The sequence below is a fragment of the Dromiciops gliroides genome, chromosome 1 (genome assembly GCF_019393635.1).
Source record: "Dromiciops gliroides isolate mDroGli1 chromosome 1, mDroGli1.pri, whole genome shotgun sequence".
NCBI classification, from domain to species: Eukaryota; Metazoa; Chordata; class Mammalia; order Microbiotheria; family Microbiotheriidae; genus Dromiciops; species Dromiciops gliroides.
Window position 1 is genome coordinate 545106892 of NC_057861.1, and position 23993 is coordinate 545130884.

Genomic DNA, 23993 nt, shown 5'->3' on the forward strand with positions numbered 1-23993 from the left:
CCACTTATTGAACAAGAGCTAACATTGTTTTTTTTCACCTGCCAGTGATTTGCTTGTGATCATAGGCCACTGATTCATTATCTTCTCTGATGATTTTTACTTCTCAACACAAGTCTTGAGGTTGCACATCTGGTTACTTTTTAAAAAAATTATCTAGGCCAGAAGTACTTCACCTTTTTTTGGTCATGGACCCCTCTGGAAATCTGGTGAAGCCTATGGACCCTTTCTCAGAAAAATGTTTTTTGAGATGTAAAATGAAATACATAGGGTTACAAAGGAAACCAATAATATTGAAATAAAGATGAGCTATAATTTTTTTCCCATCCAAGTTCACTGACCCCCTGAAAGCTATCCACAGATCCTTTGAGGGTCCTGGACCTCAGGTAAAAAAAAAAAAAAAACCTCTGCTTTGGGGCAGCTAGGTGGTACAGTGGATAAAATATGGGTCCTGGATTCAGGAGGACCTGAGTTCAAATCTGGTCTCAGACACTTGACACTTACTAGCTGTGTGACCCTGGGCAAGTCACTTAACCCTCATTGCCCCACAAAAAAATGTCATTGGGAAATATTTAACAAAAGAAATTAATAAAAGAAATATATAAACATGTGGTTTTCTAAGTCAATATACTGCCTGCAGAGATCTTTATGTATGGCTCAGTGGCCCCCATTTCTACCTGAGTTTGACACCATTGGTCTAGCCCATCCCCTCCCTTGTACAGAAGAATAAGCAGGCTCTCAGAGGTGGTGACAGGTCCACAGTATCTTACATGTAATAAATAACAGAGCTGGAAATCAAACCTTGACCTATTAACCCCAGAGCCGGGTCTCTCTCATTAGTTTCCACGGCTTCAATTAAGCAAGGGAGTTAGATATGATGAATGTATGCTTTGATCCTTATGTATCCTAATGGTCTCCTCTACTTCCCTGGCCTAGGGAGCATCTATGACTTTTATTTCCAAAAGCATGGTGGCGGACAGTGGAATTTGTGGACAGACTACATCACCAAGGAAGAGGAGATAATCCCACCTACTGCAAAGGTAAGAGGGGAGCTAAACTTCATGGGCATTCTAACCTGGAGATTTCCTGTAAAAATCTTCCAAGATGAACAGATAATCTCATATGACAATCTTGGTGCTATAAATCAGCATGATTGAGTATTTTCTCCATACCATCTTAGGCTGGTACAAGAGGTACATCCCTGCAGCAAGACTCTATTAAAACCAATCCAGCCAAAAAGATATCTATCTTTTCATAGAGAAAGTTCTAGAGGATAATTTCCTATTACCTAATGGACACCAGTAAAGACATAATTAAGCAGAATACTTAGGGAAAGGGAAGAAGGAGATTTGTTTAATATGGGATATTCTACTTGTGTTTGGTCTTAACCATTTTTGATAATGTTTCTAAAATGTCTATTTCCCTGCCTCAGTAAGCAGAGTCTAGTAAATCTAGTTAAATCTTCGTGGAATGATTGGAGGACCTTAAAGAGCTTCAGGGTCATCATTTTCGATCATAGATATAGAGCTTGAAAGGACCTCAGAGGCCATCTAGTCTAACCCCATCATTTTATAGATGAAGAAACTGAGGCCAAAATGTGATGTGAAAGGTCACAAAGGGAGTAAATGGCAGAAAGGAGATTTGAACCCAGATCCTCTGCTTCTAGGACCATTGCTCTCTTCGCTGTACTATGTTGATATCTAGAACTGTGAATGACACTAGAGAAAGGGACATGAGATTATGATGAATTCATTCTCTGCTTCAGAAACACTCCAGTTCGGGCTATGTGGGAGGTGGGTGTGTACCAGTTAGTCCATGTGTTTTAAATATATCCCTACTATTGGTTTATTTCCTGTGATTTCCCTTTTTGTCCTAAAAGTTATGTGTTGAATTTGTACAGTGGAGTTTTTTCTGGATGAAGACTGCCCACTGGTTTTCTCCATATGTGTGGGCAACATTGGAACATTTGTTTTATGTTTTAATCTCATCACATAATTATCTGAGCCTCCAGAATTTACATAAACCCAAATTCATTGTGAATTCTTAGTATTCCTTGTGCCAAATCCCATGCCCCTCAAGCCACAGCTTTGTCTCCATAGTAAGAAATCATCTCCTTGGCCTAGTCATGGACGACACACTTTTAAAAAAAGTATTCTTTATGCCCTTTGTTTTTTTTTTTTTTAATTCAGTCATTCCTAGATATAACACCTCTGGCCTCACCCCCATCCCAACTGTCCCTAATACAAAGAATAACAATTAAACAAAACCAGCTGACAGTGACTGTGTCCAGCAATCAACATGTTCAGGGTTCTATACCAGTCACGCCCCACCTCTCTACAAAGCAGAGAGGCATATTTCATCATCTTTTCTATGGAACCAAGGTTAGTCATTACAATCACTCAGAAGTGTGGCACGTAGCAGACAGAGTAAGCAAGTGTCTCATTCTGGGGCCCCTGTCCTCAGAGTGACCTAACAAAATCCTCTAGATGGGCTCTGCATTGGCTTTTTGTGGCATCAGGGTTGATACTATGACATGGCAGTCTCCATTTAAATTGCACCATCTTTAGGCACTTGTCTAACTTCCCAGAATCACTTCATATCACTTCCTTATGTGTATTCAGCCACCGTTTCCAAGTAAACTAGCCTACTAGCTGTTCTACAAACTTGCCATGACATCTCTTTCTGTGCTCTTGCATAGACTATCTCCCATGATTGGATCTTACTTTGTCTCTCCACCTCCCCCTCTTAAGGGTTAATCACAAGTATCACATCCTACAGGGAGCCCTTCCTAATAGAGCCCTTGCCTTGGACTCTCTCCCTCTTGAAATTATTTGTATGTGGTTATCTGTGATTGAGCTATATCTTTGAGCAATCAACAAGCCTTTATTAAGCCCTTATCATGTGCTAGGTCCTGGGGAATACCCAGACAAAAGTGAAACAGCCACTGCCTTCAAGGAGCTTACAAGCAAAAACAGTGGATGGAGTGCTGGATGTGGAGTCAGAAAGACCTGAGTTCAGATTCAGAATAAGGATAAATTTTCTAGCTTTAAGACCCTGGAGGGGGTGGGGCAGCTAGATGGTGCAGTGGATAAAGCACCAGCCCTGGATTCAGGAGGACCTGAGTTCAAATCCAGCCTCAGACACTTGATACTTACTAGTTGTGTGACTTTGGGCAAGTCATTTAACCCTCATTTGCCCCAGAAAGAAGAAAAAAAAAAGACCCTGGAGAAGTCACTTTACCTCTGTGTTCTTCAGTTTCCTCTTCTATATAATGGGGATAATAATAGCACCTAACTCCTAGGATTGTTATGAGATAATATTTATAAAATATTGGTAATATTTGCTTCACCAATGTTAAAAGAGCTATATGAAAGCTAGCTAGTAAGTAGTATTACTATTGTTATTAATTTTTTTTGCAGGGTAATGAGGGTTAAGTGACTTGTCCAAGGTCACACAGCTAGTAAGTGTCAAGTATCTGAGGCCGGATTTGAACTCAGGTCCTCCTGAATCCAGGGCCAGTGCTTTATCCACTGTGCCACCCAGCTGCTCCCAGTATTACTATTATTGAATCCTAACAGGAAACAATGTGTACACATATAAGTACATACAAAATACTGATAAAATGAAAACAAGGTAATTTAGAAGAGGGAGGTACTAGCTGGAACCCTTTCCAGGTCATATCCTCTAACCACAGATATCCCAAAGGGCTCTGCCCAGGGCCCTCTTCTCTTCTTTCCCTATATCACTTCACTTGGTGATCTCATCAGCAACCATGGATTTTTTTTTTTTGCAGGGCAATGAGGGTTAAGTGACTTGCCCAGGGTCACACAGCTAGTAAGTGCCAAGTGTCTGAGGCTGGATTTGAACTCAAGTCCTGAATCCAGGGCCAGTGCTTTATCCACTGTGCCACCTAGCTACCCCTATCTCCCATGGATTTAAATTCCATCTCTACACTGATGATTCTCAAATCTACCTTCCCCATCCCAAATTCTTTGCTGATCTCCATACTTGCATCTCCTACTGCTTTTCAGATATCTTGATCTGAATGTCCAGTAAGCATCTTAAAATCAACATATCCAAAATTAAACTCACTGTCTTTTCCCCAAACCACCCCGGCTTCCAAACTTTCCTCTAACTGTCAAGGACACCACCATCCTTCCAATCCCCTAGGTTCGCAACCTAAGAGTCATCCTGGAATCTCACACCCTCTCTCATCCCACATAACCAAACTGTTGCCAAGGTTTGTCGATTTTACCTTCGCAACATCTCTCCAATATGCCTCCTTCTCTCCTCCGACAGTGATACCATTCTGGTACAGGACTATTGCAGGAGCCTGTTGGTGAGCTGACCTACCTGAAGCCTCTCCTCACTCCATTCCATCCTCCATTCAGCTGCCAGAATGATTTTCCTAAATTTAGGTTCATCTCTGTCACCCTCCTACTCAAAAATTCCAATGGCTTCTATCACTTCCAGGATCAAATACAAAACCATGTTGGATATTGACCCTCTCCATCCCCTTCCCAGTGTTCTTCCATCTTACTCCATGCCATGCATTCTTCAGTTTGGGGCATTTTCTCTGGCTGTCTTCCATGCCTGCAGTGCCTTCCCTCCTCATCTCTACCTCCTGCCTTCCCCGGTTTCTTTCAAGGCCCAACTAAAATCCCATCTTTATAGGAAGCCTTTCCCAACTCCTCTTAATTCTCATGACTTCCCTCTGTTAATTATTTCCTATTTACCCTCTTTATAGCTGGTTTGTACCTGTGCGTTTGCTTGTTGTCTTCTCCATTAGATTGTAGCTCTTTGAGGGTAGGGACTATCTTTTGCCTCTTTTTGTAACCCCAGCACAGTGTGTGGCACACAGAAGGCACTTAATAAATGCTTATTGACTGACTGATCGATCGACTAGCTATGAAAGGAGAAAAGCAAATCAGGAAATGTCCCATAGAGTGAGTGGCAGTTGAGCTCAGCTCTGAATGAATCTAGGGATTCTAAAAAGCAGAATGTAAGCTTCTCGAGGCCAGACATGTTCCTACAGCCTAACATAGTAGGGACATTTTTTTTTTTGGTGAGGCAATTGGGGTTAAGTGACTTGCCCAGGGTCATACAGCTAGTAAGTGTCAAGTGTCTGGGCCCAGACTTGAACCCAGGTCCTCCTGAATCCAGGTCCGGTGCTCCATCCACTGTGCACCTAGATGCTCCTCCCCTTATCCTTCATTCTCAAAGAGGACCATGATATCGGGGTCATGTCATGACATACAATGAATTGGATTTAAGTAGGGGAGGGCTGTGCAAGGTCATCAGCTTCACTCTCTCCTCCAGAACCATCTGGGTTCAGTGGCAAGATAAACATAGGGACGACTAGAGATGGCCCTAGATGTTTAAGGCAACTGGGGTTAAGTGATTCACATAGCTAGTAAGTACCTGAGGTGAAATTTTAACTCAGGTCCTGCTGACTCCAGGGCCAGTGCTCTATCCACTGCGCCACCTAGCTGCCCCGCATAGTAGGGACTTTTAAAGTGTTTGTTGAATTTAACAAATAAAAAATTTTTACTTTGATGTTGATTAAAAAAGACTTTGCTTCGTTGAGACCTCATTGAAAGCAACAGCACACACATCATTCCTTATCGGGAGATTATAGAATTTAGAGTTTGAAGTTATCTTAGATATCACTCATTCCAACTCCCTTGCTTTATGGATGAGAAAACTAAGGCCTACAGAAATGAAGTGATTTGCCCAAGGTCACAAAAATAGTGGTAAGTAGTAGAACTGGGATTATCGGAACCAATATCTTCTGATTCTCAATCTGGAATTTTTTTATCACAATTTATGGGCTCCCTAAAATGGTGATTGGGAGAATAGATGTTGGGGAGGTGAGAGAAGCAATGCTTCCACTCCAATCTATGGGCTGAGAAATGTAGATAACCACTTGTACTTATATGAGTACTCTGGGCTAGAAGGAGACCTGGGTTTCCCTTTTTGGCTCTGCCACTGACTCATTCAGTGTTTTCTGAAATGTTCCTTGACTTCTCTAGTTTTCAGCTCTATACAATGGGGAGAATGAAATTCCTAACTCCCAGAGATACTGGTGAGGTTGTAGGAGATAACATCAATGCAAGTATGCTGAGCCCTTTGGGAGAAAGTCACTATAAAGAGAAAAGTGAGTGTTTGCAATGATTATGACCTTGAGGCAACTAGGTGACTCATTGATAGAGCTCAGATCTAGAGTGGGGGAAGACTTGAGTTCAAATTTAGTCCCAGACACTTACTAGCTATATGTCTCTGGGCAAGTCGAATAACCTCTGTCTGCCTCGGTTTTCTCATCTATAAAATGGAAATAATAATAGCACCCTCCCCCCCCCAGGTTATTGTGAGGATAAAATGAAATAATATTTGTAAAACTGAAGATATTAAAGTACCACATAAATTCTAGCTATTGTTATTCATAACATGTAGATTTCTTCACTTTCTGATTCTGTTTCTAGAACTCTGAACATGACTCCTTCTGATAATCCACTTTTCCATATACCTGTCTTTATAATCTACCTCTACTTTGAAACCAGCAACCCCAGCCCTTGGTAGAGCCTGAAGATAGAACCTTTCAGTGTTTCACACTAAGGTTTGCCTTTTCTATGAACTCTTAACAGGTCTCTGAACTCATTATCCCAACCATGGAAACAGCCCGGCAGTCCTTCTTCCTGAAGGTCTACTTGAACCATGGGATCCCCATGCTCTTTGTCGGCCCTACAGGAACTGGAAAGTCAGCTATCACAAACAACTTCCTGGTCCACCTGCCCAAGAATTTGTTTCAACCAAACTGCATCAACTTCTCTGCCAGAACCTCAGCCAATCAGACTCAGGACATTATCATGTCAAAGCTGGATAGGAGAAGGAAGGGTCTCTTTGGGCCACCCGTGGGGAAAAAAGCTGTGGTATTTGTGGGTAAGTTGTCCCTTCTTTGAGGAGAGACTGCCTTCCCTTCCCTTCTCTTTCCTTCTATTCTTTCATCAGGCTCCTTAAAAATGAAGTGCTTCCTTAGGAAGAATAGAGTCTTAAGTCTTAAGAATAGAGTCTTAAGAAGAAGGGTCCTGGGGCAGCTAGGTGGCGCAGTGGATAGAGCACCGGCCCTGGATTCAGGAGTACCTGAGTTCAAATCCGGCCTCAGACACTTAACACTTACTAGCTGTGTGACCCTGGGCAAGTCACTTAACCCCAATTGCCTCACTAAAAAAAAAATTTTTTTTAATATATAAAAAAAAAAAAAGAAGAAGGGTCCTTCTCACAAAAAAAAAAAAACAAAAAACCTCACCAAAAAAACAAAAACAAAAGAAGAAGGGTCCTTCTCTTTTTCAAAGAACTAACCAACTAGACGACTCAGTGAATAGAACTCAAGACTGAAAGTCAAAAAACCTGAGTTCAAATCCAGCCTCAAACAGTTACTAGCTGTGTGACCCAGGGCAAGTCATTTAACATCTGCCAACCTCAGTTTCCCCATCTGTAAAATGAGGATAACTATAGCACCTAACTCATGTTGTTGTGAAGAGCAAAAGTAAGCATGCATTAAGTGCTTTGCAAACCTTAAAGCACTATATAAATGCTAGCTAATATTTTTAAAAATTTTTATTATTAGCCCAGCTTCTTAATAAATAGCTTATAATCATGGGACAGATTCAGGTCGTGACTGTCCCTGCTACCATGTCAGTATTTCTCAACATCAGCAGGGCAGGGAATGTTCCTGTGGGAAAGAAAGGAGCAAGGATCCTCTGGGTTAAAAGACATTGCTCCAAGATGCCTATTTGCTGAAGGGGATTGTAACTTTTGCCTGCTTAGAGTCTCTTAGGCATCATATACTCCTGAAAAAAAAGGTTTGTGGATTGTTCATTTTGATAAATAATACTCCTTTATATTCTGTTTGGTGAACTCTGTGTTATGAGGCAATGATAAGAGACAGTATGATAAAGTGGGAAGAATACCAGACAAAGTCAGAGGATCTCATTTCAAATCCTAGCTGCACTCTTTCTACATCTGTGATATTGGCCAGGTCATTTCTCCTCTCTGGGCTTCATTTTCCTCATTTGTAAATTGAGGGAGTTGGATTTTGAGGCTCTCCGGGAGGCAGCATGGCATAGCGGATAGAGTACTTGACTCGCAGTATAGAAGGCCTGGGTACAAATCCTACCTTGGACATTTATTTCCTAGCTGTGTGATATTAACCTCTCTGGGTGTCAGTTCCCAATCTGTAGCATGAAGGTGGCATACCAGATCATTTCTGAGATCTCATTTAGCTCTAGCTCTATAATCCCATGGCCTTGTATATAGGAGATGCTCAGTAAGCGCATAATGAATTAGTCAATGAAAATTAGCACATTCCTATTGCATCTGAATTTATGTCATTCATTTGCATAGTCTTATTTTCTATAGCACTAATTCAGCAAGTTATTATTTGCTGTCTTGTAATATCTTGTGGGTTTCCTTAAAAAAAATCTTTATATTTATAATGAAATTTAAGCCTTTTTTTGCAGGGGGGAGGGGTGGCGTCCTCTAGTAAATATAGAGATCAGGATATCACCATCCTTTTAGAATAAACTTGCAGGGGCAGCTAGGTGGCGCAGTGGATAGAGCACCAGCCCTGGAGTCAGGAGTACCTGAGTTCAAATCTGGCCTCAGACACTTAACACTTACTAGCTGTGTGACCCTGGGCAAGTCACTTAACCCCAATTGCCTCACTAAAAAAAAAAATAAATCAATAAAAATAAACTTGCAGGTGCCTACTATGTACAAGGCACTGTAAGTGTGTTAGGGTACAAAAGTGGGAAAAAAAGCACACCATGGTCCCTAACTTCAAAGTGTCATAGTCTAGCAGAGGAGATATGAATTACACTAAGAAATGTGATACGAGGTAGAATGGACTAATTCACCTTTTACATATTGAATTTATTTTATGAGTTGAAAAATGTCTGTGTAATCTTGAGCAAGTCAATCCCTCTGGGCTTCAGTTTTTTCAAGTGTCCAATGAGGAGACTAGACCAAGGGATCTCTAAGGTCTCTTCCAAATTTAAGTCTAGGATCCTATGCATTTATGCCTCCCTATGGGGACAATATCCATAAAGTGCTGGGTTTGGTGTCTGGAAGACCCAAGTTAAAATTCTGCCTCAAACACTTATTAGCTGTGTGACCCTGGACAAGTCATTTAACTATTGGATGCCCTCAGACAACTTCCTAGGACTTATTTACAAAGATTTAGGAAGACTGGTGAAGGGAGTTCCTAGAACCAGACCTCCTTACACTAAGTCACAAATCTTGTGCATTTTCCGTGTCTTCCCAAATAGACTATAATCTTCTTGAGGGTAATGGCCATATCTAATACTTTTGGGGACTCTCCCACACACACCACCTAGCAAAGTGCTGTGCATTCATTCGACAGACGTATTAAGTGCTCCCTGAACAGAGTGCTATGCTAGGCACCAGGTAACACAATTTTTATAAGACACAGTACCCACCCTCATGGAATCTTGTGGGGGCAAAACACAAACTCAGGTAATGATGATACTCAAATATTACTTAATAAGTACACCAGAGAGGTACAAAACAATATCTTGTGTGAGGTATAATGGATTCATCTTTTTGTGAGGAGAGGGAACCCCTTTAATAATACTAAGTAATCACATTAAAAATCATAGAAGATTGGGGGGCAGCTAGGTGGTGCAGTGGATAAAGCACTGACCCTGGATTCAGGAGGACCCGAGTTCAAATCTGACCTCAGACACTTGACACTTACTAGCTGTGTGACCCTAGGCAAGTCACTTAACCCTCATTGCCCTGCCAAAAAAAAAAAAAAAGGAAAAGGAAAAAAGAGGAATCATAAAAGAAACAGAGATCCAAAGGAGAAGGTCAAGAACAAATCCCCAAGTCTTTTTCCTTTCATCCTACTTCTATAACCATGTAACTAAATTGCCTGTCCCCTGACCCCAGGCTGTGCAGAGGGCAAACTAAATGGGCCAGGATTTTAAATGGATACTGGAACACTCGGGACTGGATTCTTCAAATGAGGGTCTTTTTGACCCCCTGGACAACAGGGAAAGTAAGCGCAAAGGCAGAAGGCAGGTATCGGGTCCCCAAACACACTCCTAGCTATCTCATTAAAGACTAACTGCTTTCCTCAGATGACCTCAACATGCCTGCCAAAGAGATATATGGGGCTCAGCCTCCCATTGAGCTCCTGAGGCAGTGGATTGACCATGGTCACTGGTATGACAAGAAGGACACATCCAGGTTGGATATAGTGGATGTACTATTCGTTTCAGCTATGGGCCCTCCAGGTGGGGGAAGGAACAACATTACAGGTACGTAAAGGGGGAAAAAAACTCCAAAAACCTAGCCATTGTTTCCACATCAGCAGTGCCATGAGACTCTCATGAATAGTTATTTTCCATATTAATCCAGGGCAGAACAAACTGTAACAGTAGGAATTAGGGTTAGATATAAGGAAGAATTTCACAACAGAGAATTATGGGACACTAGAATAGGCAATCAAGGATGACCTGAAACGGGAGGCAGTTGGGCCTGATCCCATAGAACCTCAGACTTGGAAGGAACCTCAAAGGCTATACTTGCAGAGGAATCCCCTCTACAACAAATTTGACAATTGGTCCTCTAGCCTCTACTCGAAGACCTCCACTGATAAGGAATCCATGATCTCCTATAAGCAGCCCATTCTATTTCTGTATAGCTCAAATTAGAAATTATTTCCTCCCATGAAACCTAAGCTTGCCTCTTTACAAGTTTCTCTTCTTGCTTATGGCTCTGCTTTTTGGAACCAAGTAGACCGAGTATGATCTTCCTCCATGTTAGATCCCTTCAAATACCTCAAAGCAGCTCTCTTTCCCTCCTCCCACCTTTCCCCAATATTGTTCTTGTTCAAGGTAAACATTTCTAGTTCCTATTATCAATCCTCATATGGCATAATCTCAAGGGAGTTCACCATCATGGTTGCCCCACCTTTGGATACTCTCTAGCTCAATGTCCTTCTTAAATTGTAGTAACTCAGAACTGAACACAATATTCACATGTGTTCTGACCTAGCACAGAGTAAAGTGCACTTCTCATCTACACTGTTCCCCTAGTAATGATTACATTTGCATTTTGGCTCCAAGGTCACAATATTGAATCATTTTGAACTTGTGGTCCTTGTCTTTAAAAAACAAAAAAAATTACTCAATAGCTACACATCTCTTACCTTGTATTTCTGAGGTTGCTTTTTAAAACCTGTGTAAGACTTCACATCCCTATAAATTTCATCTTATTCAATTTAATCCATCATTCTAGCTTATCAAGATAATTTTGGTTCCTGCTTGTTTTCTAATATATTCACTATCCCTCTCATCTTTGTCATTTGAAATTTTGATAGGCATGCCATCTATGTCTTTAAGTCATCAAGAAAAATTCTATTTTTAACACATTTGTGAAGCTCTCTGCCAAATACTTCTTTCTCATTTGACCTAGAACCATTAATGACTATCCTTTATGTCCATTCAATCATTTCTTTTTTTTTTAAGGCAACTGGGGCTAAGTGACCTGCCCAGCATCACACAGCTAGTAAGTGTCAAGTGTCTGAGGCTGGGTTTGAACTCAGGTCCTCCTGACTCCAGAGCTGGTGCTCTATCCACTGTACCACCTGGCTGCCCCAATTCAATCATTTCTTAATCTAACTGGAACTTAAGGAACCTAATCGTACTATCATCTATCCCACATCTTTCTACTTTTTCAATAAGAATAATATGACAAATTTTGTGAAATGTTTTACTAAAATCTTGGTAAGCTATTCCCATGATCTACCAGTCTAGTAACTTTGTCACAAAGGGAAATGAGGTTGTCATTCTTTCAAAAAATAAATCATTGTATTAATAATTTTATTTTTACATATATTTACCAGTATATCTCTTTCTCCTCCCAGAGAGCCATCCCTTATAGCAAAGAATAAAAAAAAGAGGAAAAGAAATAAAAAAATTCTAACATTATATGGAGTATTCAACATCATGGACCCCCACCATTGAGGAAGGAGGGCAGGATTGTTGCTTTCAAGTATTTGAAGGGATGTCACAAGGAAGAAGTTTAGACTTAGCTTGGTCCCAGAAGTGATGAAGTTGCCTTTTTATATCTTTCTTTAGGGCCAAGTTTGGTCATTATAATTTGGTATCATTCAGTTTCAATTGTTTTATTGCAGTCCTTTCCATTTACATTGTTATAGTCATTGTGCATGTTATTTTCCTGGTTCTGCTCACTTCACCTTCTATTAGTTCTTTCTATGCTTTTCTGTTTTCATCATATTCATTTCTTACAACACTTCAATATTCTGATACATTCATGAACCATGACATTTTTAACCATTCCTTGGTCAGTGTGCATCTAGTTAGTTTCCAGTTTTTTGCTATTAAAAAATGCATATATATCCTATATCTATCCTCTTTTTTTTTTTTTAAGTGAGGCAATTGGGGTTAAGTGACTTGCCCAGGGTCACACAGCTAGTAAGTGTTAAGTGTCTGAGGTCGGATTTGAACTCAGGTACTCCTGACTCCAGGGCCAGTGCTTTATCCACTGCGCCACCTAGCTGCCCCTATCCTCTTTCTTTTGAACAAGGTTTACTTTTGTAGTCACACACCCTATTTACCCTATCCCTTCTCTGCTTTACTTCTACCCACAACCTTTCCCTCCTATTCCTAAACCTACCCAACCCTTTAAGAGTCCCTCCCTTATCTTCTCCCTATCCCTATTCTTTTTGTAACTCATTCGTGATGAGAGTAGGTTCCATCACTACCCTCCCCCCAACTAGTTTCTTCTGTATCATTTTTCCTTTTGTTCCTCATTTGCATGAGGTAATTACTCCTTTTATCTCTCCCTTCAGAGAATCATCCCATCAACCCATCATATTCTGATTAGCCTAAGCATTTCTATCAAACTGCCCAAATAATAATGACAGTCATAAAGGTACTAGTAATATTTTCACATATAAGAAGTAAACACTTTGTCTTTATTGAGTCTCTTATAATTGGTTTTTAATGTTTACCTCATACTTCTCCTGGATGTTAAATGTTAAATTTTCTTTAAGTTCTGGGGGTTTGTCACAAAAACCTGAAAGTCTTTCAATTTGTTGAATGTCCACTTTTTTTTCATTCAGAATTATACTTAATTTTGCTGGATAAGTTACCCTTGGTCATAATCCCAGATCTTTTGCTCTAGGGAATATAATAGTCTAAGACCTGTGGTCATTTAGCATAGTAGCTGGTAGGTCTTGTGTAATCCTTATTGTAGCTCCATGATATTTAAATTGCTTTTTTTTCTCATTGCTTCCAATATTTTCTTCTTAACCTGGGAGCTTTGAAACTTGTCTATGATATTCCTATAGGGTTTTCTCCTGGAATCTTTTTCAGGTGGTGATCAATGTTTTTTGTTTGTTTGTTTGTTTTGGGGTTTTCCCCCTATTTCTGCTTTTGCTTTCTTGTTCTAGAATTTTAGGACAATTTTCCTTGATTATTTCTTGTAATATTGTATCAAGATTCCTTTTTCATTATAATTTTCAGGTAGGCCAATTATTCTTATATTCTTTTGCCTTGATCTGTTCTCCAGATCAGTTGCTTTTTCAGATGAGATGTTTCATTTTCTCTTCTATTTTTTCATTCTTTTGGTTTTGTTTGTTGATTTCTTATTGTCTTAGAACATCATTATCTTCCCCTTGCTGAATTCTAGTTTTCAAGGAATTATTTTCTTCCTTAAGTTTTTGGTTCTCTATTTCAAGTTGGTTGACTTTCTTTTCACAATTTTCTTGGATTGTTCTTTTTTTCTAATTTTTTCCTCAACCTCTCTTATTTGGTTTTTAAAGTTTTTTTTAAGTTCTTAAAAGAACTCTTTCTGTGCTTGGGACCATTTGGCATTTCTCACTGAAAAAAGAGTGGCTTTTTTAGCTCTATTATTTTCCTTTGGAGATAAACCTAGACCTTTTCTATCCCCATAGTAACTATCTATGGCTGAATTCTTTCTCCTTTGCTTGCTCATTTTTATTTTTCTGTTTTTATTTTGTTTTTTTGAAGTATTTTCTGAGGTCTCTCTAAGGGCTCAAACTTAAGCTTTCCTCTTCACTCCTGAGCCATGACTAGTCCCCCAGCCACACTATCCCACAAATGATCTTGCTCCCTGTGGTCTCTCTAGTGACTACAAACTACAGCTGTCCTCTCTGCCCTGGAACTAAAACCAGGGACTCAGTTCTCCTGCAGGTGTCCACAGCTCACAAGGTCCTTGCTCCTCACTGCTTCATTCACCAGGTGTGTGCTAGCTCCTTCTCCCTGCAGTCATAGCCCAGGACACATCTAGTCAGTACAGCTGTGCTTAGCACAGTGGAAGGTCTTTCAATCTTCTCCCACTCAGCTGTCAGACCCTACACTGTCTGTGAAATGAAAGTTTCACAGCTCTTCTCCAGGGCTTGTTGTTTATTGATTCTGCAGAGTCAGCCTTAAGGTGTTTGCACTTCACTCACGCAGAATCTCCACCCTTGGAAGTCTTTCCTGGGGTCTAAAATTGTCTTAGGAGAATAGCTACTTTACCCCAAGTTTATTTATGCTGCTCTAAGGCTATGTTCTGTCTTTTTGTGTGGAGGAAATTTGGAGAGCCCAAAGTTTTCTGACCTACTCCACCATCTTCCCAGAATCCTCTCCCCTTGCCTTCTTAATGGAAGAGGAAGAATTTGGAACTGAAAATAAAATAAAATTGAATTATCAAATTACTTGTTCAAGTCTTAAACTCCTGAGGTTCCATTTTCCTTTTCACTTTGATAGTGTTTTGAAACCACACCATCATTCTTTTCCTTTGATTTAATAATCCCTTGTCTTGCCTAATCAACCTGTTTTATTTACCTTCTTTTTTACCAACTTTCTTCTCCTCATTTTTTATCTTCTCCTTGAGACTTTTTTCCTTTTAATTTCTCTTCCTTCTCTTGTTTTTCTCTTCTCCTCCTTAGAGTCCTTCTTCTCTGCTCTCTTCTTAGGTCTTTCTACTAGTGTTCCTTTTCCTCAAATTCTCTTTTGACACTTTCATCTCTAGCATTTCCTTAGCCCTTCTCATTTAGTTCATGTCCTTCAAGTCTTTCTCCTCTTTCAACTTCTCTTCAGAACCTTTCAAATTGTTGTCATATTTCACCAAAAGCAATTTCGGGTTTTTTTTTGGGGGGGGGGCGGGAATAATCGGGGTTAAGTGAGGTCAGATTTGATCTCAGGTCCTGCTAGCTCCAGGGCTCTATCCACCTAGCTGCCCCTTTCTCTAGTTTTTTTTTTTTTCCCACAGTTCAAGAATCCTTCAAATTTCCAGTTCCTTCTCTTCTTTAGATGAAATCTTCTGCTCCATTTCCTATATAACTTTCTCTCCCTGAAGCTGGAAGGAGATGGCTTATAAATAATAGATGACCCATAAGATTCCTTCCAAATGTAAGATCCAATGTTCTATATGTTAATGGAAGGCAAAGATATGGATCAGATTACCTTCCAGGTCCTTTTTTAGACTTGGGTTCTATGAGCACATTGTTAAGCATAGGGACAATAAATAGCATTTCAGAATTTGAATGAGGTAGGATCTCAAATCTTCAGGCTTTATGGAGTCAAGGTTTCACATATATACACAAAGAAAAAATTCTGGAAATGACCACTCACCAGTGGTAGGAAGAGGGGCCATCCTATTTCATTTCTTTGCATAAGACCTCACTGTGTTGAGAGAAATCCTCATTTTTAACATGCATCTTAGAAAGAAGTCAGATACCAAACCCTCCTTCGCATTTGGCAGTGGGGAAAACTGGCTCTGTCGTTAGGTCCCGAAGGCAGGCGTGTGCATCCGAGTGTCTGTCTGTTTTTCAGGACGATTCACCCGCCACCTGAACATCATTTCCATCAATGCTTTTGATGATGAAATTTTGAGCAGGATTTTCAGCTCCATTGTTGACTGGCACTTTGGAAGAGGGTTTGATGTGCAGTTCTTAAGGTAAGAAAACCATTTGTTCCTGAAAGAGATGGAGTGGAGGGGATGTCGTTTTCCAAGTTTTTCACAACATTCATACTGGCGTTGCTATTTCTCTAAGGTTTGGAAAGATGCTGATTCAAGCAACAATGACCATTTACAAAGCTGCAGTAGAGAATTTCCTGCCAACTCCCTCCAAATCTCATTATGTCTTTAATTTGCGGGATTTTTCACGGGTTATTCAAGGGGTATTGCTGTGTCCTCACACCCACTTGCAGGTTAGCTTCTGTTTCTATAAACATTGTTATAAACATAACTAAATGCTACTGTTTATTATCTGGGATGGAGGCAAACCTTTCCTCCAAAGAGTACAGTATTAGATCAATTATGTTGACAGAATTATTTTTCTGAATTTAAAAATTGAATTGAAGGAATTAATTTTCTATGTTTTTTCTCTTGAGGACAGGAAACATGTATCTTTGAATAAATGAATGGATTCTCAGGATGCTACTAACTATAATTTTATTTGAGACACAGAACATGTCTGGTGTATGTATACTATGTCAGAGAAGCAAAAACACCAGGAATTATAGGTGCCATTTTCAGTCTTTATCATTCCTCTTCCATGCCCCAGAATTGATGAAACTTGGGCAGCTTTACTGATATTCAATTAGTATTAAGTCTCACCTCTTCCAGGAAGCCTTCCCAGATTAATCCCCACTACCTTTGATCACTGTCTACATGCACATATTTACTCAATGCTTAATTTATATTTTTGTAGTCATCTACAACTGACCCTTGTTTGAATCTTTCTTTGTAAATGACATGTCTTTGGATATCAAATTTGTCTTAGCTCCCTCATTAAATAGTACGTTTCTTAAGGCACGAACCACATCTCTGGCTCCATTTGAAATATGTCACTAAACCTATCACTGAGTTTTGTGCACCGTAATTATTATTGATTCAACATTGGAAGAGACTACTAGCTTTGTTGGCTCTGCTTTTGAATAATTCAGATACTCATTTTGGAATTTGCAGGATGGAGAAAAACTGATTCGACTCTGGATCCATGAAGTTTATCGAGTGTTCTATGATCGTTTAATTGATCATGAGGACAGACAGGTGTTCTTTGGTATGGTAAAGGAGACAACATCTAACTGCTTCAAACAGACGGTGGAGAAGGTATGCTAAATTTCATGTAATCTAGCTGTGAGTAATTTACTCTCACGTGCCTCAGGCAAGTGGTTGTGAGTAGCCTTCATGGAAGAAGTTCTTACACTTTGAATTCCCTGAAACTGGTGATAATTGCAAATCCTTTAAGAATACTCACAAAATCTCTAAAAGAATAACCCGTCAATGTCCAGGTACACCTAAAGACATACAGCAGACTTACTGGTTCAGTTCAGAGAACATTTTGGTGTTCTGGCTCAATGATACAATGGAAAGGACTCTGGATTTGGAATCAAAAGACTTGGGTTCAAATTCCAGATCCACTACTTGCTTAGCCCATGTGACCTTGGGCTAATCATCTGATCTATCTTTACATGTATGTAAGACATGTAGCACCGCCTTCTCACACATGAGACTCCCAGAATAGCTATCCCAGGTTCCAGGTACTCCTTGAGTCTATACCTTTTCAAAATGATAGCTCACAAGCTCCCATAAATGTTTGCTTTTCTTTAATTAGCCAGACCACATGGTGGCTTTTTTTCATGAAATGGCTTATTAAGAAGATTTGTGATAACAACATTCCTCCCATAAAGTAAAGGTACACTCTCCCACAAATAAACACCCCATCACTGGGGAGAATGAGTGAGCACAGGGCTCACATTTGAGAGATCCACAGCTAAGGGATAGATTTGAAGGGGTAATTCATACTTCCAATGCTGCCAGGTCCCCAAAGGATTTTTTTTTCTTTTATGGGGGGGGGGGAGGTTAATGTCCTCACACTGTTCCTCAGGGTCTCAGCCGTTTCCATTGGAGGCATTGCTCTGCCAAGTTCACTGGGTCTGTTTGACACTAGGCTAGGGTGTCCATGCCGGGTGGTGCTGTCCTCTGATCTCATTTTTTCAGGGCTAGTCAACCATCTTAGTTTCAGTCTGCTAGGGTATAGTGGCTAGACCCCTACCTCCATAAGGGCTGTTTAGCCATGGCTACCACACCCAACTAACAAAGGTCAGGAAGAGTTCAAGAGTACTACAGAATACAACCAGACCAACATTAGATCATTCCTTTTTGAATCCTGTGCCTGGTCAGAGGCCAAACCTTTCTGCTACAAATAACTATCTAATTTAGGGTTGAAATTCTTTCATAATCCCAATATCCTCTCTGGATTAGGTACAGATGAATTTGAGCCAGAAAAGAAAGGTAGACTAAAGAAAGCAAACTCACTGTTCTCCATCCAACTCACCCAAATTCCTAGCTTTACTATACATATTTGTCAGCAACAAAGCCTTTTAGGCACTCATTGCTGCCTTAGTAAATGATACAAAAATGCTTAACATTCTAGGAAAGGGTAAAAACAGAGTACTTTGTATTACAGTACTTTAATAGTAGATGATAAATAGAAGTGAGACTCTCTGCTAAATTACTTTAAATTTGTATATACTTTTTATTTACTCATGTGGGTACACATAACTTCCTCTGTCCCCCTCACCCCCACCCCCAGAATATAAATTCCTTAAGTACAGAAACTTTTGTTTTTGTCTTTGTATCCCTAGTGCCTAGAAAATAGCAGGTACTTAATAAATGCTCATTAAATTGCATTTACTCCAGGTCTTGATTCATTTATCACCCACTGGGAAGATTGTTGACGATAACATTCGAAGTCTGTTCTTTGGAGACTTTTTTAAGCCTGAGGCTGATGTAAAAGTCTATGATGAGATAACAGACCTGAAAACTCTCACTTCTGTCATGGAATACTACCTGGAAGAGTTTAACAACATCAGCAAAGCCCCAATGTCATTGGTCATGTTCCGATTTGCCATAGAGCACATTTCGAGGATCTGCCGGGTCCTGAAGCAGGACAATGGCCATCTACTGCTGGTGGGCATTGGGGGGAGTGGACGTCAGAGTGCTTCCAAGCTGTCCACATTCATGAACTCATATGAGTTGTACCAGATTGAGATCACCAAGAACTACACCAACAATGACTGGCGGGATGATATAAAGAAGATCATGCTTCAGGTTGGAGTGGCCAGTAAGAGCACAGTATTCTTGTTTGCTGATAATCAAATCAAGGATGAATCATTTGTGGAGGACATCAACATGCTCCTGAACACAGGCGATGTGCCCAATATCTTTCCTGCTGATGAGAAGGCCGACATTGTGGAAAAGATGCAAACAGCAGCCAGGACTGAGGGCAGGAAAATTGATGCCACACCTCTTGCTATGTATAACTTCTTTATTGAGAAGGTGAAAAAAAATCTACACATTGTTCTAGGTAAGAAGAAACAACTCAAATGGATATAGTAATAAATGGGTATAGAAATATATATACATATATATACATACATACATATAGATAGATAGATAGATAGATAGATAGATAGATAGATAGATAGATAGATAGATAGATAGATAGATAGATAGATACAGATATAGATATCTTTCCCTGCAGGAAAGTAGGAGGGGAAGGGGATAAGGGGTGGGGAGAGGTGAAGGAAGAGAGGGAAGATTGGGGGAGGGGAGAGTAAAAAGCAAAACACTTTTAAGGAGGGATAGGGTGAAAGAAGATAGAAAATAGAGTAAATATCAAGGGGAGGGAATAGGATGGAGGATAATATAGTTAGCAATGCTAACTGTGAAAGAAATGATGAGCAGGATGCTATCAGAAGGACTTAAGAAAAATATAATCCATCTACAGAGAAAGAACTTATGGTATCTGAATACTGATTGAAGTATAATTTTTTTTTGTTAGTTCCTCATTCTAAAGTTATTTTGTCTGTTTTCTTTCACAACCTGACTGATGTGGAGATGTTTTGCCTGACTGCACATGTATAACTTATATTGAATTGCTTGATTTCTTAGGGAGGAGTGGGGAGGGAGAGAGGAAGAGAATTTGGAACGCAAATTTTTTTTTTTTTTTTTGGCGAGGCAATGGGGGTTTTGTGACTTGCCCAGGGTCACACAGCTAGTAAGTGTCAAGTGTCTGAGGCTGGATTTGAACTCAGGTACTCCTGAATCCAGGGCCAGTGCTTTATCCACTGCACCACCTAGCTGCCCCCAGGAACACAAAGTTTTTTTAAAAATTAATGTGAAAATTCAGTTTTACAGGTAACTTGGGGAAAAATTCTAAATAAATTTAACATTATTATTATTAAAAAAAATAAAGAAGAAGAAACAAACTCATCCCCCATCTTAGGGTCATAGATTTAGAACCAGAAGGAATTTTAGATGTCAAGCCCTAATTTTTTAAGTAAGAGAACTGAGGCCCAGAGTGGTTAAGGGTTATGTCCAAGATCATGTAAGTAGTAAAACACAGAGCCAAGGTTTTAATCCCCGTTCTTTGATCCCAAACATAATACTCATTCCACTGTATCATACATACACACACACACACACACACACACACACACACACACACACACAGAGTCTCTTAGCTATGTGCACCTCTGTCTCTTGAAATTTCAATGGAACCCATGGGTCCCTGATACGTGGAACAATTTCCAAAATTTTGGGTGGGTCTTTTCCATTGTGACACCAGTTTCCAAGGGATTAAGCTGGTTATTGCTTCTAAACCTCTCCAAAAGTACCAAAGGTATGTATTACCCCATGAGTACCCTCCAAATTCTGAACTAATCCCTAAGGAAGTGTCATCCTTCCTGGAACTGGAAGGAAAGGAATTAACAAAACCTATTCTTTCATAAAGCCATGAGTCCAATTGGAGATGCTTTCCGGAACCGCCTACGAATGTTCCCTTCTTTGATCAATTGCTGTACCATTGACTGGTTCCAGACTTGGCCAACAGATGCTTTAGAGATGGTGGCCAACAAGTTTTTAGAAGATGTGGAGCTCGATGATGAAGTTCGAATACAGTATGTATTGGGTTGGTTATCTAAGGAAGATTGGGAGTATGGCCTCAATAGATGTCTTTCTGGTTTGAGTTAACTAAAGTCAGTAAAGTCAAATAGAGTTGTCAAAGAACAGATTCTAATGGCCAGCATTATCATAATTTACTTGGAGAAAGATGGACCCAGTGTGACTGCCATTTATTATCTGTAGGGTTGTATCCATGTGCAAGTATTTCCAGGAAAGTGTGAGACATCTCTCGGTGGAGTTTTTTGGTACACTACGAAGATACAACTATGTTACTCCAACATCTTATCTTGAATTGATTCTGACCTTCAAAACACTATTAAATAGCAAAAGACATGAGGTCAATATGATGAAGAACCGTTACCTGGTGGGGCTTCAAAAACTTGATTTTGCATCATCACAGGTGAGTTGCCACTGCAAAGACATAGAGATTGGCTTTTTAGCATCTTTGCATATGTGTGGCTTAACCTTATAACCAGTAAAAACAAAACCCCCACTACAACAGTAACTTTCCCATGACTTAGAACATATAGCAGGGGCAGCTAGGTGGAGCAGTGGATAGAGTACTGGCTCTGGAAGCAGAAGGACCTGAGTTCAAATCCAGCCTTAGATACTTGACCATAGCTGCGTAACCCTGGGCAAGTCACTCAACCGTGACTGCCTCACCAAAAAAAAAAAAAAAAGAACATATAGCATTTACCATTTGATCCTTACCAAATCACAAGATAATAATTGTTTTTTTGTGAGGTAATGAGGGTTAAGTGACTTGCCTAGGGTCATACAGCTAGTAAGTGTCAAGTGTCTGAGGCTGGATTTGAACTCAGATCCTCCTGAATCAGAGCCAGTGCTTTATCCACTGCACCACCTAGCTCCCCCCAGTCTTTATTTTTTTTTCTTTATTTCCCCCCCCCTTTTTTTTTTGATTTAATGAGGATTAAGTGACTTGCTCAGGGTCACACAGCTAGTAAGTGTCAAGTGTTCAAGGCCAGATTTGAACTCAGGTCCTCCTGAATCCAGGGCCAATGCTTTATCTACTGTGCCACCTAGCTGCCCCACAAGATAATATTTGTAAAAAAAAATACTTTGTACAGGGAGCAGCTAGGTGGTGCAGTGGATAGAGCACCAGACCTTAAGTCAGGAGGTCCTGATTTTGTGTTCTTTTAATTTAATTTTGCTATTGCTATAGATATCAGTTTGGGGTAAGCATTTATTAATATTATAATAACCAGTAAAGGATTGACCATGTGTCACCCTAACTTCTCATGGTCTCAGGCCAAGCGGTAGAGAAAGCAAGGAGAGAGCTTCAACATGCCAGTTAGCTCAAGCAGGAGAAAAGCCCCAGGAGACCTATGCTGTCCTAAAAGAGAGCCAGAGCCCTAAAACCCAAAAGGACCTAGAAGCAAGAGATCCCTTCCTGGGATCTTCCAAGGGTTTTTATCCTCTTTTGATAGAGGCAGGTCATAATACATTGATCAAAGCTAATTGGTTAGCATCATTCAATTCCATTGGTTGACATGATTTGAAGGTGGTCTACATTAAAATGAATTCTAGAGATGACATCAGGAAAAAGAATGCAAATGACCCTCACTGAAGTTGCTCAAAGAAAAGTCCATTATTTAGGTGTGGTTTAATCTCACCAGTCTTCCACAGATCTAGAAAAAAGAATCTATCTCCATTCCCTTTGTTCACTTGGGTTTGTCCCAGATGAGATTTGATAAAGTTTCTCAGGAGAACTGTACTTTCTGGAGGGGAAGAAGGTAGGGAAGGGAAGAAAGGACTGAGAAAAACTAATCTCTGGGTCCCTGACGAAATCCATTATTATTGGGGGGGGAGGGGGCAATGAGGGTTAAGTGACTTGCCCAGGATCACACAGCTAGTAAGTGTTAAGTGTCTGAGGCCAGATTTGAACTCAGGTCCTCCTGAATCCAAGACCAGTGCTTTATTCTCTGTGCCACCTAGCTGCCCCAAGAAATCTATTATTAATAATTATTTTCTCACCATTTCAAATCTGGCCTCAGACACTTACTAGCTCTGTGACCCTGGGCAAGTCACTTAACCCTGATTGCCTTTAAAAAAAAAAAAGAATGAAAAGAAAAGCTTAGTATAGTGTTATATAAAGGTTTTATAAATGTTTCTTCCTTCCTTCTTGCCAAATCACAGTGTAATTTGGGGGCTCTACATAAAGAGCAAAGAGAGACTTTGGCCTGGAACTTAATTGTCTAAAGAAAACTTGAAATTCTTAGTAATAATATTTCAGGAAAAAAAACCTCCTGACCAAAAACTCCAGACCAATCAATGGCTTTTCAGAACTGTTGAAGATGGAGATATTTAAATCTGCTGTTTAAAAGATAATAGGTTGTGGTCATAGACAGAAAATCTAAAAATAAGAATAGGAGAAGACTCTACAGATATTCCATCTATTCCCCCAGCTCTAGGCATCTTTGATCAGAGAGACAAATATTCCTGACCAACGCATTTATTTATACCTAGATCCTTGTTGAAATTGATAGCTGTTCTCCATTTTGTTGTTGTTGTTGTTGTTGAAGTGTGGGTAGGTAAAGTGTACTTTTAAGCCGTGTTTTTGAGTCCTACTCATCTTCACAGCTTTCTGTTGAACAAGACTCCATTTCTGAAATACACCTTCTGGCAAGTAATGATCTTCCTTCTTGTTTCTCTGTTAGGTGGCTGTAATGCAGGTAGAACTAACTGCCCTCCAACCAGAGCTAATCAAGACATCTGAAGAGACTGAGAAGATGATGGTAAAAATTGAAGCTGAGACAGTAGAGGCAGATGCTAAGAAGCTGTTGGTCCAGGCAGATGAACAAAAGGCCAATGCTGCTGCCGCCATTTCACAAGCTATTAAGGTACAGGTTTTCCATTACATAATTGCAAACACCAAGTCCCTCATGGAAGTCTCTGTTCTGAGAAGTAGGTAGGCAACAGGCCATCTTAGGGGTTGGATTTCTCTT

General features: G+C 40.0%; 1 protein-coding gene across 1 annotated transcript in view; it reads left to right on the forward strand.

Moving 5' to 3' along the window:
• Positions 1-23993, forward strand: part of DNAH3 (dynein axonemal heavy chain 3) — a 187373-nt gene that overhangs the window by 133845 nt on the left and 29535 nt on the right. Inside the window, 10 exon segments of the mRNA XM_043975895.1 lie at positions 934-1037; positions 6642-6936; positions 10158-10337; positions 15888-16011; positions 16109-16265; positions 17026-17169; positions 18763-19429; positions 20858-21023; positions 21211-21427; positions 23706-23888. Coding sequence (XP_043831830.1) covers positions 934-1037; positions 6642-6936; positions 10158-10337; positions 15888-16011; positions 16109-16265; positions 17026-17169; positions 18763-19429; positions 20858-21023; positions 21211-21427; positions 23706-23888 — 2237 coding nt within the window.